The following is a 16,342-nucleotide window of genomic DNA, read 5'->3' as shown; positions in this document are numbered from 1 at the left end:
TAAGTGATTTCTTGAACATCCGTATTGTTTTCAGGGGTGAAAGCCTCATTCAGTGCTGAATAATCTTAATCATTTCTAGAACTTCCCATATGGTGTGTAGACATTATGTAAATTTCAATGATTATATGGAGAGTGACAATTTTAAGGTTCATGATTCATGAAATTTTCTGAATGTTGGCTTCATGTACATAAAATTTCAACTGTATTGTTCATATTGTCTATATTTATACATTTGTCTTCCAGGCTGTTCCTTACTCCAGAGAATTTAAGCAGAAATATGACTACTTTAGGAAGAAATTAAAGAAACCTGTGAGTACATGTCTTCCAAAATTGCTGCCTTAGTCATTTGTAAGTTACCAAAATTACTTCAGTGAGAACTTGTTTCTTACTTTTATGTCTATACCAAAAATGCTACTTTCCTTTCTTCACTGCACTTTAATCCACCTGGATCTTCAATCTGAATTTTCTTTTTAACAGAAATGGTAAGTCAATATTAACTTAGTATTATTGGGTCGGCCAGAAAGTTCCTTTGGGTGTTTCCATATCATCTTGCAGAAAAACCTTTTGGCCAACCCAAATCATATTAAATAACCTGAAGATAATTTCTCATGTAATGCATAAAAAGATGGAAATGATTTCATGAGATATAAAATAATTCAGGACCAAGTGAAAAAAATTGGAGAAGCCTATGCAATTGCTTAGGTTACTCTATTTAATAAAACCTCAGTCCTAATTAAAAAATGTTCAAGTGTGTCCATTTAAATTCCAAAGTATAGTTTTAACTTTGATATGTAAAACATAAATATAATTTATAATATTTGGCATATTAAGACCAAATGTCACTTTCAGAGTAAAAATTCTCACTGGGAAAGCCATTAAGATTCTGGCAAAACCAAGAGACCTTGTAAGGCTTTTTGCAGGCAGTGTTTTAAATTACAATATTATATTTTCTACTGACATATCTCCCCAGATCCTCTAACACTGGGTCTTCTGTCTCACTCTGGTCTCACCTGTCTGGTGAGGATTTCCCGGTCTTCTCCTGAGTTGTACCTTCACTCTTTCTGGGGTGTTTTCACATGGGTCACTGTTGATTGGCTTCTGCTCACTGGGAAAAGGGGTGTGTCTCCCACAGCTCAGATCTCCCCGTCTGCCTGCACTTCCTGCCCACCCCCCCCAGCCCACTCAGATCTCCCCGTCTGCCTGTGCTTCCTGCCCACCCTTCCAGCCCGCTCCGCTCCCCAGCCGACTCTACCCCCGAGCCCACTCAGATCTCCCCGTCTGCCTGCGCTTCCTGCCCGCCCTTCCAGCCCACTCCACTCCCCAGCCCACTCCACACCCCCCAGCCCACTCAGATCTCCCCGTCTGCCTGCGCTTCCTGCCCGCCCTTCCAGCCCACTCCACCCCCCAGCCCACTCAGATCTCCCCGTCTGCCTGCGCTTCCTGCCCGCCCTTCCAGCCCACTCTGCTCCCCAGCCCACTCCACCCCCCAGCCCACTCCGCTCCCCAGCCCACTCCACCCCCCAGCCCACTCAGATCTCCCCGTCTGCCTGCGCTTCCTGCCCGCCCTTCCAGCCCACTCCGCTCCCCAGCCCACTCCACCCCCCAGCCCACTCAGATCTCCCCGTCTGCCTGCGCTTCCTGCCCGCCCTTCCAGCCCACTCTGCTCCCCAGCCCACTCCACCCCCCAGCCCACTCCGCTCCCCAGCCCACTCCACCCCCCAGCCCACTCAGATCTCCCCGTCTGCCTGCGCTTCCTGCCCGCCCTTCCAGCCCACTCTGCTCCCCAGCCCACTCCACCCCCCAGCCCACTCCGCTCCCCAGCCCACACCACCCCCCAGCCCACTCAGATCTCCCCGTCTGCCTGCGCTTCCTGCCTGCCCTTCCAGCCCACTCTGCTCCCCAGCCCACTCCACCCCCCAGCCCCCTCCGCGCCCCAGCCCACTCCACCCCCCAGCCCACTCAGATCTCCCCGTCTTCCTGCGCTTCCTGCCCGCCCTTCCAGCCCACTCCGCTCCCCAGCCCACTCCACCCCCCAGCCCACTCAGATCTCCCTGTCTGCCTGCGCTTCCTGCCCACCCCCCCCAGCCCACTCCACCCCCCAGCCCACTCCACCCCCCCCAGCCCACTCAGATCTCCCCGTCTGCCTGCGCTTCCTGCCCGCCCTTCCAGCCCACTCCTCCCCCCAGCCCACTCAGATCTCCCCGTCTGCCTGCGCTTCCTGCCCACCCCCCCAGCCCACTCCACACCCCCAGCCCACTCCACCCCCCCCAGCCCACTCAGATCTCCCCGTCTGCCTGCGCTTCCTGCCTGCCCTTCCAGCCCACTCCACCCCCCAGCCCACTCAGATCTCCCCGTCTGCCTGCGCTTCCTGCCCACCCCCCAGCCCACTCCACCCCCCAGCCCACTCAGATCTCCCCGTCTGCCTGTGCTTCCTGCCCGCCCTTCCAGCCCACTCAGATCTCCCTGTCTGCCTGCGCTTCCTGCCCACCCCCCCAACCCACTCTGCTCCCCAGCCCACTCCACCCCCCAGCCCACTCAGATCTCCCCGTCTGCCTGCGCTTCCTGCCCGCCCTTCCAGCCCACTCCGCCCCCCAGCCCACTCAGATCTCCCCGTCTGCCTGCGCTTCCTGCCCACCCCCCCAGCCCACTCCACACCCCCAGCCCACTCCACCCCCCCCAGCCCACTCAGATCTCCCCGTCTGCCTGCGCTTCCTGCCTGCCCTTCCAGCCCACTCCACCCCCCAGCCCACTCAGATCTCCCCGTCTGCCTGCGCTTCCTGCCCACCCCCCAGCCCACTCCACCCCCCAGCCCACTCAGATCTCCCCGTCTGCCTGCGCTTCCTGCCCGCCCCCCCAGCCCACTCCACCCCCCAGCCCACTCAGATCTCCCCGTCTGCCTGCGCTTCCTGCCCGCCCTTCCAGCCCACTCCGCTCCCCAGCCCACTCCACCCCCCAGCCCACTAAGATCTCCCCGTCTGCCTGCGCTTCCTGCCCGCCCTTCCAGCCCACTCCGCCCCCCAGCCCACTCAGATCTCCCCGTCTGCCTGCGCTTCCTGCCCACCCCCCCAGCCCACTCCACACCCCCAGCCCACTCCACCGCTGCCTCTGCTGTGGATGATGCACCGGGGACACACAGATGCCTGGGACCCAGCCTCCGCCGCAGGGAGCTCCCACTGCGGGTTCTGCTCTCTCCCATCACCCTGAATCACGGAGCTCCTGGTAACTCCATCTTAGAATGACTCAGATTTGAACCCCTGGAATTCCCATGTTTCTTCTGAGGATAAGTGATGACTGAGGGGCCCGCCCTGCCTCACTCTGTAGCACTTGCCCTCTGCGGCACCTTCTGCCTGGACACTGACTCCGCAAGTCCGTCATCATAAGAGAGCCAGCCCTGGGCCTGGTTGCCAGGAAGCAGTTGTTCTCATCTTCAGTCAAGTGCCTTTTAATTTTCACATTTATCGTCAAATAGCTGTGGCCTTTGGCCTGATCATCAGGGTCTGCCCACCCCCACCCTGGCAATAGAATTAGCTTCTAAGCATCATGGACCCACGCCTGCAGCCGGAGCCCCTACCAGGGCTCAGAGTCATCCCAGCCTGGCTTGGTGGGGGTTGTCTATGGGTTTCAATCATCTGGACCGAAGTCCCTTTCTTTGACTGAAACAATATAGAGAGCTGACCGTGTTTCAGTTGCCAGCGGATGGGTAAGGGCCCCGCAGTTGCTCATAAAAGCAGGACAGGACGATTTGTCTCTACTCAGCGTAGTTTGTTCCACAGCACGTGTTGCTGACTCAGTGTGACAGCTGCTCATGGATGCTGTGTGTCTCCTCCTGATAGAGCGAGGCTTTCTGTCTGTGAAGAAAAATCTAGAAAGAGCAGAGTCCCAATTGGAACCATTCATCCCTGATTGTTTATTCTAAGGCTTCCATCATTTCTGCTCTTTGCTGTTTTTCTGTTAGGAAGTCAGGTGTATTTTTACTGTCTGACTGTGTGTCGGTTTTTTTTGTTTTTTCTTTAATTTTTTAGGCTGATATTCCAAATAGGTTTGAAATGAAACTTCACAGAAATAATATTTTTGAAGAGTCCTATCGGAGAATCATGTCTGTGAAAAGACCAGATGTCCTGAAAGCGAGGCTGTGGATTGAGTTTGAATCGGAGAAAGGTCTGGACTACGGGGGCGTGGCCAGAGAGTGGTTCTTCCTATTGTCCAAGGAGATGTTCAACCCTTACTACGGCCTCTTCGAGTACTCGGCAACGTAAGTGTCTGGAGTGCATTCAGAATGTGTCCCCCCACGGAGACAGGTTTATTCTTCATGAATTGAAACTTGATGAGAGAGTGGGCTTCCCTGGTGGCTCAGATGGTAAAGGATCTGCCTGCAATGCGGGGGAGCCTGGTTTGATTCCTGGTCGGGAAAATCCCCTGGAGAAGGAATAGGCTGCCCACTCAAGTATTCTTGGGCTCCCCTGGTGGCTCAGATGGCAAAGAATCTGTCTGCAGTGCGGGAGACCTGAGTTGGGAAGATCCCCTGGAGGAGGGCATGGCAACCCACTCCAGTACTCTTGCCTGGGGAATCCCATGGACAGAGAAGCCTGGCGGGCTCCAGTCCATGGAGTTGCAGAGTCGAACAGGACCGAGCAACAGAGCGCACAGTGAGAGAGCGAGCAGCTCGCTCACTGGAGGTGAAGGAACACTGCTGACCTCAGCCCCTCCCTCCCGCCTCCCCGGACGTCCAGAACAGACTCTGACTCCATGTGGTGAAATACAGTGCACTGTGAACACCTAAAAATAATTCTTCTCTTGTCTCTTGGGTTTATGTAATTGAAATTGAAAACGTGTTGGGTACTTGTGGTAAGGAACAGAGCACTTTTCATTTGTTATGTTAATTCAGGGGAATTTGTCACTGTCAGAATTCAGAAGGTCGTTGTTAACGGGAATAGTTTCTGACATTATACTGCTTAAAGGGAAATTGCGGACCCGTCCCTTAGGATCAGAGGACTGTCCTGGGCCTGCAAGGCAAGGCCTAGCCTGCCCCTCGCCTTAGGATTTCATCACTGCTGGGTGTGAAGGCTGAGGCAGTCAGTGGCTTTCTCGGGAATCAAGCCATGGCTGCTTAGAGGCCGCCATTTCCCCCTCCAGGCTGCGGCTCCCCAAGCCTCAGGCTGGGCCCAGTCCCTCAGTAGGAGGGTCGTTGACTTTGAGAAGCAGCCCGCGCTCTCTGGGGCCGCACCTTCCACCTGGTGCCGGTCTCCTGAGGGCTGTTTGGAGAGCGCAGCCTCAGTGCCCTGGCCAAGAGGTTCCCATTTTGTAAAACTGACACAAGCCATGAAAATGGAGAGGATCAGAGACTACACCCACACCTCACCCACACCCCAGCGTGGCACCCAGAGGAGTCCAGCTGCAGAGCCTGTGAAAAGCGCTGATGCTCGTGACTGTGAGACCAGACGGCAAACCAGTGCACGTCTGCACTCTAAGGCTCCCGCTTCTTAAGCCTGTGCCACCACCAGGGGCCATTCAGGGCAGAGTGCTGGCCAGACGGGCCAGGGGTTGGGCCCCAAGGAGAAACCTTAACCCCCAAACCAGAAGCCTCTGGAAGGAATTAACCCTCTTACATAAACCCTCATGTGGCTGGGAGTCTCCCTCCAGCCCCTGTGGTCTGTGGTGTTTCTCATCTTCCAGAGGTACTTGGCCGAACCGGATGAAACTGATGTTTCTAAACGTCAATCAGCACAGCCAGATATCCACAGTTACTTATGGTTTAACTTAACAGGGCATGTTCACCAGCTCTAGTAGATCTCTGTCCTTGATCATGGAAAGATGCTAACTGCTAAATAAACTCTGTTCTCTAGCTTTTACTCCTTATCTGTCAGGTACAGGATGTTACAGGTACACTATCAAAGCCTGTTGACAGGCGGAAACAGAAAATTCAAGTGCTTGCATTTCTTTTGTTGTTGTTCAGTCGCTAAGTCGTGTCCAACTCCTTGCAGCCCCATGGACTGCAGCACGCCAGGCCCCCCTGTCCTGCACTGTCTCCCGGACTTCGCTCAAATTCATGTCCATTGAGTCAGTGATGCTATCTTACCTGTTGCATCCTCTGTCACCCCCTTCTCCTTTTGGCTTCAGTCTTTCCCATCATCAGAGTGTTTTCCATTCAGTTGGCTCTGCATCAGGTAGCCAAAGTATTGGAGTATCAGTCCTTCCAGTGACTATTCAGGGTTGATTTCCTTTAGGACCGATTGATTTGATTACATTTCTTTTTTCTCTCTTCCTCCCCAAAAGGGACAACTACACACTTCAGATCAATCCCAATTCAGGCCTCTGTAATGAAGATCATTTGTCCTATTTCACTTTTATTGGAAGAGTTGCAGGACTGGCAGTGTTTCATGGGAAACTTCTAGATGGTAAGTTATTAAAAAAGTGTTGGATTAATAAAAACAGGACAGTGTTCTCTGTGTCCTTTCATGAGGTGTCTTATTCACATCATGGAGTTTAAGCAGAAGAGCGTCACTGGTTCTCTGTAAATCAGTAGATTCTCTTTTTAATGCTTAGCCCATAACAAAGGTGCTTCTTAAGACCGTGATACCCTCGGACGGAGCAGACACGCAGCATGTCGGTGTCAGCCCCCTAGCCCCGTCTCTGGCCTCACCTTCTTCCCTCCCCAGACACCGGAGAGCTTTGAGCCTCATCTTAGGGCCACACTGAGCTGGAGGGAGCAGGAGCTGCTGCCGGGGGTGGGTGCCTGGGGAGACCTAGGGCGGGCTGAGGACGGGGATTGAAGGTGGAGGGGGCCAAGGTTCCCACGTCCTGTTGAGAGGCGTGTGGTGCAGGCCGGCCTGACACGGGTGTGGGGGGTCCTCACTGCCGTCACCCCACTCGGTGCCCCCTCACCCCTGGAAGACTGCACAGGCTCCTCCACGGTCTCCTGCGCTCCCTTCTCACCCCGTCCTCCTCTCCCCACCTGCCGGCCAGGGCACCCTTGCTGCTGTCCTGGCGAGCCCCCCGCCTTGCCCCCCGCTGGGAGTGCCTTTCTCGCCCTGCACACACCCTGTTTGCACTGCAGGTTCCTGCCTCTGCTTGAAGCTGCTCGGTCATCTTGCAGCAGCCTTTCTGGCCTCCGCACTCCGCCGGGCCGTCCCTGTTAGTGTCACTGCCCTGCTTCCCCGTCCGATCCCCACCCCCGTGCACACCAGGCCGGTGTCTGACTACAGAGGGTCCTTGCTGTCTCTCCTGGTCCCTCATGCACATGAAAGCGGGTTAGCTTTTAGTTCGTGCCCTGGTGCACAGCATCGTCAAAGATTTGAAACTAACCCAGTTTTCCCCACACTTTAGGTTTCTTCATTCGACCGTTTTATAAAATGATGCTGGGAAAGCAGATAACTCTGAACGACATGGAATCTGTGGTGAGTAAATACGAGTTACTCTGGTGGACATCACAAGCCGCTTGTGCTTTATAGAAAGGGAGTTGAGACCGTGGGGTAATCATAGCGATTTTTATAGGCACCCTCGTTCAGTATGAGCAGCAGGGAACATTTAGTTGCTTAAGAGGTTAACTGATCTCCATAACTTTTTAAATAAGCAAGTCGTTGTTCACATTTGCTAGAATCACGGTATTTGCGGTAGACACACCCACAGCTCAGTTACCTCTGCTTACCCAGGACTAGATTGACCAAGTTAAACCCAAGGGTCATCTAGAAACCTCATCATTGCCCGTGTTTTCCATTGAAATCACTAATACTGAACAGGTTACAGGTTTGTCTGCCATCTCTTTGTTTTCCAACCTAAAACAATGGCAGGGGACCAGGCCAAACAGTAGATAAGGGAAAGATATTTGATGTCACCCTAGACACGGAAGAAGGGTAAAGGACCCAGTGTAGGAGAAGAATGAAAAAGTAAACAGTAATTGCTGATTTTTGATTTGGGTTTTCATGTTGCATTTAACTTGCTCATTTTTAATCTAGGCCGACCCTTTCAAAGTTGAAAAGATTTTCTGTAAAAGCAAAATCCAATGCTCTTTTCCCAGTATCCTTTGCTTCTGTTTTTCTTTTAATTTACCTGTGACCCCACCGCTCACCTCCACGGGAGTGGGAACCAGAGGGAGTGTTTCCCTGGGGCCACCAGGAAGCGTCTTCCTTCCCTCAGCCTTGCCACCACGTTGACTGCTGGTGTTGTGGAGTTGGGTCCGTGAGCCATGTACGTATGTGTGGCTCGTGACACATCCTCTGGGTGTGGCAGGAGGGCCGAGGCCAGCGTGCACACGAGGCCACTCAGCTGGTTCTTCTGTGGGCCCGGAGCTCTGCGTACCTGCTGTGCCCATCTCAAGCTTCTCTTCAGCTCTCACCTTTGGCTTAAGCTGTATGCTTTTATTACTGTGCAGTGAGGAAGCTAGGAGTACGGAAGTTTCTCTTCAAGTCTAAATTAGTTTTATCCCCCACGAGGAGAGTAGGCACCCACATTCTTCTTCCTTCTTGGAGCCCAGGCTCTGGGGCCCGTGTTCTGAATTTTGTTCCCAGTGACTTGCAGAGAGTGATAAAAGCCCAGGAAGGGGCACAGCTTGAAACCACGGGCGTCTAATTAGGCCTCTCTCTGTCCTTCCTACTTTCCTCTGATATTGTCACTCTTAAGAGACGGGGGGTGTACTGAGCTCTGCAGGCTCAGTTGTGTGATTTCCTGACTGCCTTGCAGAGCAGGCCGCTTCCTTTTCACAGAGGACAGGATCCAACCACAAACCTCAGCAGGGGAGAGTAGGGTGGGGTAGGGCTGCAAACATGATGTTAGTAACTAAGGCATTTCTTGAGATTCTGCATGGAATTACACTGGAAGGACGTAATCATTTAAAGAAGTCAAAGGAGTGTTTTGAAAAAAATATTTTAATTTTTGTGTCAATTTTATAGGATAGTGAATATTACAACTCTTTGAAATGGATCCTAGAAAATGACCCAACTGAACTGGACCTTATGTTCTGCATTGATGAAGAGAACTTTGGGCAGGTATGTGTTGTAGGTGGCCACCCGCACTCACCCTTGACTTTCAGAGTCTTTGCTTCTGCACAGGCTGTACCACAACTTTGCTGGACAATTAAAAACAACCACCAGGAGCTGTAGGTATTCATTACCATCTCATTTATCACCAGCACCTTATTGTCATGCCAGGAAGCTAATCCCAATGACAGCTGCCTCTCTTCCTGCAAAAGAGAAGTTGCTCAGTCGTGTCCAACTCTTTGCGACCCCATGGACTGTAGCCTACCAGGCTCTGTCCATGGGATTTTCCAGGCAAGAATACTGGAGTGGGTTGCCATTTCTGTCTCCAGGGGATCTTCCCAACCCAGGGATTGAACCCAGGTGTCCCACATTGCAGGCAGATGCTTTACTGTCAGAACCACCAGGGAAGCCAAAGAATTTCTCTTCCTGCAAAGTTAGAGAAATTCTAAGGCCTCTGGGGCATGAAGTAGTACCTACTTCTCATCTAAAGTAGATTTGAATATGAATGTTGGTTCCCTGGTTTTAAAATTTAGGTATAGTGTCAATGTTTACTTAGTGATGTAAATATGTGACCAAGAGTAGGTGATGTCTGGGGGAACTTGATTTTTTCCCTCTGCTTTGATAGTTCCCTTGTCATGATGAAATTTCTCTTTGAGGGCTCAGCAGGCTCAGGGTTTTCTGACCTTGCTTGGCACCTGTACTGTCCTTGTGGTTCAGTTAAGTTCTTGTCTGACTCTCTGCGACTCCATGGACACCAGGCCTCCCTGTCCTTCACCATCTCCCAGAGCTTGCTCAAACTCACGTCCATTGAGTCAGTGATGCCATCCAATCATCTCATCCTCTCGTCCCCTTCTCCTCCTGCCTTCAATCTTTCCCAGCATCAGGGTCTTTTCAGATGAGTCAGTTCTTCACATCAGATGGCCAAAGTATTGGAGTTTCAGCTTCAGCATCAGTCCTTCCAATGAACATTCAGGACTGATTTCATTTAGGATGGACTGATTGGATCTCCTTGCAGTCCAAGGGACTCTCAAGAGTCTTCTCCAACACCACAGTTCAAAAGCATCAATTCTTCAGTGCTCAGCCTTCTTTATGGTCCAACTGTCATATCTGTACAGCACTACTGAAAAAACCAAAGCTCAGGCTGTGTTAACTGTAAAAATTAATTTCAAAGATAAAATTTGCCTGCGTGGAATTCTCATCATCACCCTGAAGTTGTGTAGGGATGTGTTACCTCTGATTCATTTGTCCCCTGTGATAACACTGGTTGGGGAGGGGGGGGGGGGGATGGGCAGGGAGGGTCGTCTCAAGGTGTTATCCAGGTCCGGCTCCTGTCCTTTCACAAGAGCCTGGAGAGAGTTCCATCTCCCAGGCCAGATCTCATGGCCTTGACCAAGTTCATGAGATCGTGGAGCCCATTTTAAGGGTTGTCTATGAAAAATGATGTTGCTTTGTTCTTTATTGCATCAGAGATTACTGAAGTGTCCTCCACTGCCCCAAAAGTGCGTTCACATTCTCTTTTCTAGTCACAGTGCTGGGCTCAGTTTTATAAGTGAGGAGAGGAAATAAGGTCCCTGCCCTCTTGGGTTCACAGTCTTAGAAAAAAGAAGCTGATGCCGCCGTATATGAAGGAATTTCTGACAAAGAGAGGTGGGGGCAAAAACTCTCCAGCGACAAGGTGATCACATAGATTCCAGGGTTATTGTTACATGTGCTTGAGCCAGGAGCAGTCACTCGTGGAGCCTGGGAGTGGGCGGGACTCGGGGAGTCTGTTCTCTTTCCTTCGTGGTTGGCACAGTTGAGGCTCATAAAATTTCAAACGCCAGGGATGAGAGAGACCTTGTGATAAATGTAAATGATCAGTGAATTCATTTAAAAATCTTGTTTGCCCTCCCATCCTTTTTTTGCTGCATATTGTGCTTCATGACCAAAAATCTTCACAGACCAGTGGACACCACCCATCCTTGTGGGAGTCTTGTTGTCTGGAAGGGGGAGGGAAACCTTTTCTGCACACCCGCCCCCCCCAAGGTGTCCCATCCAGATTAACAGTGCTGCCCCCCCCCCCAGGACTAAATGTAAATGGGTTCCTGCCCTTAATCTGCTTCCTTCCTCTGCTGCTGCCCCTTCCCTTGAGCCCCTGCAAGTCACCCCTCCTCTCCCCCGTCACCCCTCACCCCTTCACCCTTCCAGCTCGTCCAAGTCCCGCTGCGTCTGTCGGCCCTACAACCTGGATGCTCCTCTGCCTGCTTCTTCTCTCCTCCAGACCCCAGCGCTCAGTCACCGTGCAGTTCGGGTTCCACCCATCTTTGCACTGCTCACCCCCACCCCCGTCTCTTATCTCCAGTCCACACCTCTCCTCTCGTGTCCAGATTCCCCCTGGTCTCCTGAGCCCCTCCTCTCTCCAGAAAGACCCACAGGTCCCGGAACTGAGCTAAAGCCACTCCCTCCTCCCAGCCCCGGCCCCTGCCTCGGTCTGATCAATGGCCCCCACCCCCTCCACCTTGGCCTCTTCCCTCTTTCTTCCCATGAGTCCTCATCGCTTCCCTCGTCCACACCTTCCCTCGCTCAGGCCCCTGGCCCGGCCCCTGGTCCCCACGTCGTCCCCTCTCCAGCCCGTGTGCTCCGGGTGTGGTGAGTGTGGAAAGCACAGCTGGGTCCGGAGCCGTCCTGCTCAGCACCTTCCCCACCGGCTGCCCCGTGCCCTTCAGTGTGAGCCGAAGCCTCCCCAGCACGGCGCACCTCCGCCTGCCCTCCCGACACCCCCTTCCTCCACCTTCACAGCCACGGGGCGCCCACCGCGCTGTCCCCCAGGACGCCCCGTGCCCTCTGCTGGCTGTGCAGCACCATCTCCTTGCCCGCCCCCTGCCCCCGTGGCGCTCCCCACACTGACCTCCAGCCACCGCTGACCAGCGGCCTCCCCTGAGCCCTCGAGGTTCCTGGGTTTCTGCAGGGCCCAGCGTGTAGCGATGCCTACTGCATGCTTAGCGAGCAAAGGACTGAATCGTACTGATCTCGTTTTTTTAATGTTACAAGTAATGGAAGCTCCAAGTGTGAGAAAACAAAATGTAATTGGAATTGTGGTGACTTTTTATTAAGCTGGACCTTTTTTTTTTTAAGGGTCTTGACTGCCAATTTTCAAAGGGTAACACATGGCTGATCATCCTGGAACTGTGTCATCTTTGCATTTTTAACACATGGAGGGAGAAGTAAAGAGCCAAAGAGACTTAAAATCAGTCTTGGGGTGTCAGATGCAAAAAGAAGGGTCTTGTGTGTTTATACTTACAGAGCTCCATCCGTGCTCAGTCAGGTCCCTCTGTCGTGTCTGACTCTGTGCAACCCTTTGGACTGTAGCTCTCCAGGCTCCTCTGTCCATGAGATTCTCCAGGCAAGAATTCTAGAGCGGGTTGCCATTTCCTCCTCCAGGGCATCTTCCCAACCCAGGGATGGAACCCATGTCTCCTGCGTCTCTTGCTTTACAGGCGGATTCTTCACCGCCGAGCCATCAGGGAAGCCCATAGAACTCCATATGACTAACTTAAATAACACAGTTCAGAAGGCGTTACTGATGCCATGATGAGATGCAGACTCCCTGAGAAACCTTCCTCAGTCACAGTTAAATGTAACTATTTCTACCTAACAAGTACAAACCAAACAGAAAATGTTTGCATTTTTAAGTAGACTTCTGATAAAGATTCTGATGATCGTCATAATTCATTTCAATCATTCATTAAAAACAATTCTCAAGCCTCCTCATTTAATGTGGATTTTTCTGACTTTGGATTGAATCAGGTAGAGTAATGCAGTAATGAAAACAGACTCGCGAGATGATTAAGATAATGATGAGGTGCCCTATTTGTGAAATGCCTTTCCTTTTTAGAGAGCTAAACCTGATTAACAAGGAACTAGCATATCTATTTTGTATTCTGGAAAAAATACAGAGTGAATTAAGCAGCTGCAGCTAGCTCTCATCTCCCACGTTCGGTCCATCACGGGGCCCTGTTCATTCTTACCTCCCTGCTGTTCCTCAGCTCTCTCTGTATTCCCTGTCTGCCCCCACCAACACCTGAGGGTAAGCCACCATATACATATCACATGGCTTCTCCTGTGACTCAGCTGGTAGAGAATCCACCCGCAATGCGGGAGACCTGGGTTCGATCCCTGGGTTGAGAAGATCCCCTGGAGAAGGGAAAGGCTACCCACTCCAGTATTGTGGCTTGGAGAGTTCCATGGACTGTATAGTCCATGGGGTCGCATATAATATATAGTAATATTTTATATATATATATAACTATCTGTTTACTGGCTGAGCTGAGTCTCCGTCGCTGCTTTGGCTTTCTCTCTCTGCAGCGAGCAGGGCTGCCCTCTAGTTGTGGGGCGTGGGGTTCTCATCACAGTGGCTCCTCTTGCTGTGGAGCACAGGTTCCAGGGCTCAAGGCTCAGTAGCTGCAGTTCCCGGGCTCTAGAACACAAACTCAGCCGCTGTGGCACACAGGCCTAGGTGCTCCATGGCACGTGGGATCTTCGATCTTCCTGAATCAGGGATCGAACTCGTGTCTCCTACATTGGTAGGCAAATGGGGACGCCCCTCTTGTAGATGTCTAACTGGTCTTTTATATCCACCTTGGAAGGAAAGTTATGACCAACCTAGATAGAATATTAAAAAACAGAGACATCACTTTGCCAACAAAGGTCCGTCTAGTCAAGGCTATGGTTTTTCCAGTGGTCATGTATGGATGTGAGAGTTGGACTATAAAGAAAGCTGAGCCCCGAAGAATTGATGCTTTTGAACTGTGGAGTTGGAGAAGACTCCTGAGAGTCCCTTGGACTGCAAGATCCAACCAGTCCATCCTAAAGGAGATCAGTCCTGGGTGTTCATTGGAAGGACTGATGCTGAAGCTGAAACTCCAATACTTTGGCCACCTGATATGAAGAGCTGACTCATTTGAAGAGACCCTGATGCTGGGAAAGATTGAGGGCAGGAAGAGAAGGAGACAACAGAGGATGAGATGGTTGGATGGCATCACTGACTTGATGGACATGGGTTTGGGTTGACTCCAGGAGTTGGTGATGGACAGGGAGGCCTGGCATGCTGCGGATCATGGGGTTGCAAAGAGTCGGACACGACTGACTGACTGAACTAAACTGAACTGACCTCCTACAGTGGCAGAGTGGTCTTAGCAGAATGTGAGATGATCATGTCATTCCTCTGCTGAAAGCACAGAAATTTCCCATTCTGTCACTTTCGAGACAAAGACTTAATCCTTTATGTGCCCCGTGAAGTCCCGCGTGGCTGGGCCCAGCGTATTTGTCTCAGCTGCATTTTGCATCATTGCTGCCTCTCATGCTTTCTGGGTCTGGTCCCATGAGACACACCAAGCTCCTTCTTGCCTCAGGACCTTTGCACATTCCATTCCTTCAGTGGGGAACACACTCCCAGTCTCGGTTCATTCAGCCAGCTCTGACCCCAGACCCCCGACCTTCAGAGAGTCTCTCATGTCTCCCTGTGGCAGGTACAGTAAGCGACTTTGCACTTACTTGTATGGTTGCGTGTTTAGCATCTGTCTCGCCCGTCAGGCTCAGTCTGGTGGTGGCTGTCCTGGAGCTGCCTGTTGCTCACCACCTCACGGTGCCCGCTGCAAGCCGGTGCTCAGAACAGAGTTGTCAAGCCCAGAACGTGGGCATCAGCAAGAGGCTTGTGCAGGCATCGCCCTCTCCATCCCTTTGCAAAGCTGCCATTTGGTTTTTCTGATACTGAGCTGCTTATGTATTTTGGAGATGAATCCTGTGTCAGTTGCTTCATTTGCAGTTATTTTCTTCTGTGTTGAAGGTTGACTTTTCGTCTCATTTATGGTTTCTTGGGCTCTGCAGTGCATTGCAGTTTTTCTAACCCAAAAGGGAGCCCACACCTCCTTGTGCCAAAAAGTAAAGTCATTCCCTCAGCAGAGTGCAGTTCCCACGGAAGCGAGATGTGCATGCAGTCAGCCTCCCTCAGTGCTCTAAGCTTTGTCTCCTTCTGTAATTAAGAAATATCAGCCCGTGAAGTTGGTGGTGGCTGCCACTTCGTGTAATAGAACTGCAGCTGTTGCCATGTTTTTCTGATTTGTTTTCTTTCTGGTTGGTGAGAATCTGGAGCTGCAGGGTGCGGGGGGGAGCCTATTAAAAATGTTTCAAATGAACAAATTTCAATATTTGAACAATGGTCATACACCAACCGGAGATGTAAACCATACATTCATGTACACCCCACACACACATGCCCCACCGGGAGGAGACATGCTTTCAGAGCTGAGACAAGCAGAAACTCTTGACTACAGGGTTAGCAAAGCAGCACCTGATTTGGTTGACAGGCACCCGGCACGTGGACCTGTGAGAAGCTGGGCAGTGGGGTGGGGCAGAGACTGGGCAGCAGCCACGCAGGAAAGCTCTTTGGGGCCTGGCTGAGCTGCGTGAAGGCACACGTTTTCAGCTGGGGTGACAGTGCCCCTTTGAGGGTAAAACCTGTTCTTAAAGGACAAGAGGTCTCAGCCATCACAATGGCTTGTGGTCCTCCACGCGGCCACAGACATACCACTGGTCCCATAGGCGTCTTTGGTAAGATTGCATGAGAGGAAAGGGGCAATTGATGGGGGGGTGGCATCTAAAAAGGCTCCTGAGGGGTGCTGATGGGGAGAAAGGCTGAGAAGCACTGGGTGGGGGAGAGCAAGTAGGGGAAAGACAGACACTGGATTCAGGTGGGGACAGGGGAGAGGCCAGACCACAAACCCAGGGAGGAGGCAGCTCCTCCAAGACAGGTCAGGGAAAGCGGCAGGGGGCAGCTGCAGGAGCGTGAGGGTGGGAAGAGGCTCTGATTGCCGGGGGAGGCTGGGGAGGACGGGGACAGCAGCACCCAGGAACAGGAGGAAAAGTAGCCAGACCTTCCTCTGACCAGGTCCAGCATGCCCGATTTGACCCAGTGTCTCCGCAGACTTCTCAGACCTTTGTCCTAAAGGGTTTGCCAGAAGATCGGGGAGACCTGTGTGAGTCCCAAGTTGTTACTTAGCAAAGAAGTGGGGCCCAGTTCTGTGAGAGTTGATCGCAGAGGGTCTGCTGGTCTTCGTGGTCTTGCTTCACAAAGGCGAGAGAGGAGTTGGTAATTGGGCCAGGAGACTTCAAGAAGAACAGTTTTCTTCCAAAAGCACTTGTTGACCCCTTCCCATGTGCCAGGCACTGTGTTAGTTTGTCAGTGTTGGGTCCTTACGGAAGGAGTTCAAACACAAGACAACAGCTGTTTTTAAAAAGTGGAATTTTTAAAGACCCTGGTGCAAGGACAGATTGAGGGCAAAAGGGGAAGGGGCAGTAGATGATGGTTGGATAGCATCACTGACTCAAAGGAT

At 52.0% G+C, this 16,342-nt stretch overlaps 1 protein-coding gene across 13 annotated transcripts in view; it reads left to right on the top strand.

Moving 5' to 3' along the window:
* The window catches only part of NEDD4L (NEDD4 like E3 ubiquitin protein ligase), a 363,454-nt gene that overhangs the window by 330,964 nt on the left and 16,148 nt on the right, over positions 1 to 16,342 (top strand). For all 13 annotated transcript variants that reach the window (XM_020912709.2, XM_020912682.2, XM_020912661.2 and 10 more), the window contains 5 exons: positions 244 to 309; positions 4,023 to 4,252; positions 6,274 to 6,395; positions 7,324 to 7,394; positions 8,886 to 8,981. In XM_020912709.2, coding sequence (XP_020768368.1) covers positions 244 to 309; positions 4,023 to 4,252; positions 6,274 to 6,395; positions 7,324 to 7,394; positions 8,886 to 8,981 — 585 coding nt within the window. The remainder of the gene's footprint in view (positions 1 to 243; positions 310 to 4,022; positions 4,253 to 6,273; positions 6,396 to 7,323; positions 7,395 to 8,885; positions 8,982 to 16,342) is intronic.

This window comes from Odocoileus virginianus, chromosome 22, assembly GCF_023699985.2.
Source record: "Odocoileus virginianus isolate 20LAN1187 ecotype Illinois chromosome 22, Ovbor_1.2, whole genome shotgun sequence".
In the NCBI taxonomy this organism is placed as follows: Eukaryota; Metazoa; Chordata; class Mammalia; order Artiodactyla; family Cervidae; genus Odocoileus; species Odocoileus virginianus.
The sequence above is the reverse complement of the archived record's forward strand: the minus strand, read 5'-3'. Positions and strand labels throughout refer to the sequence as shown.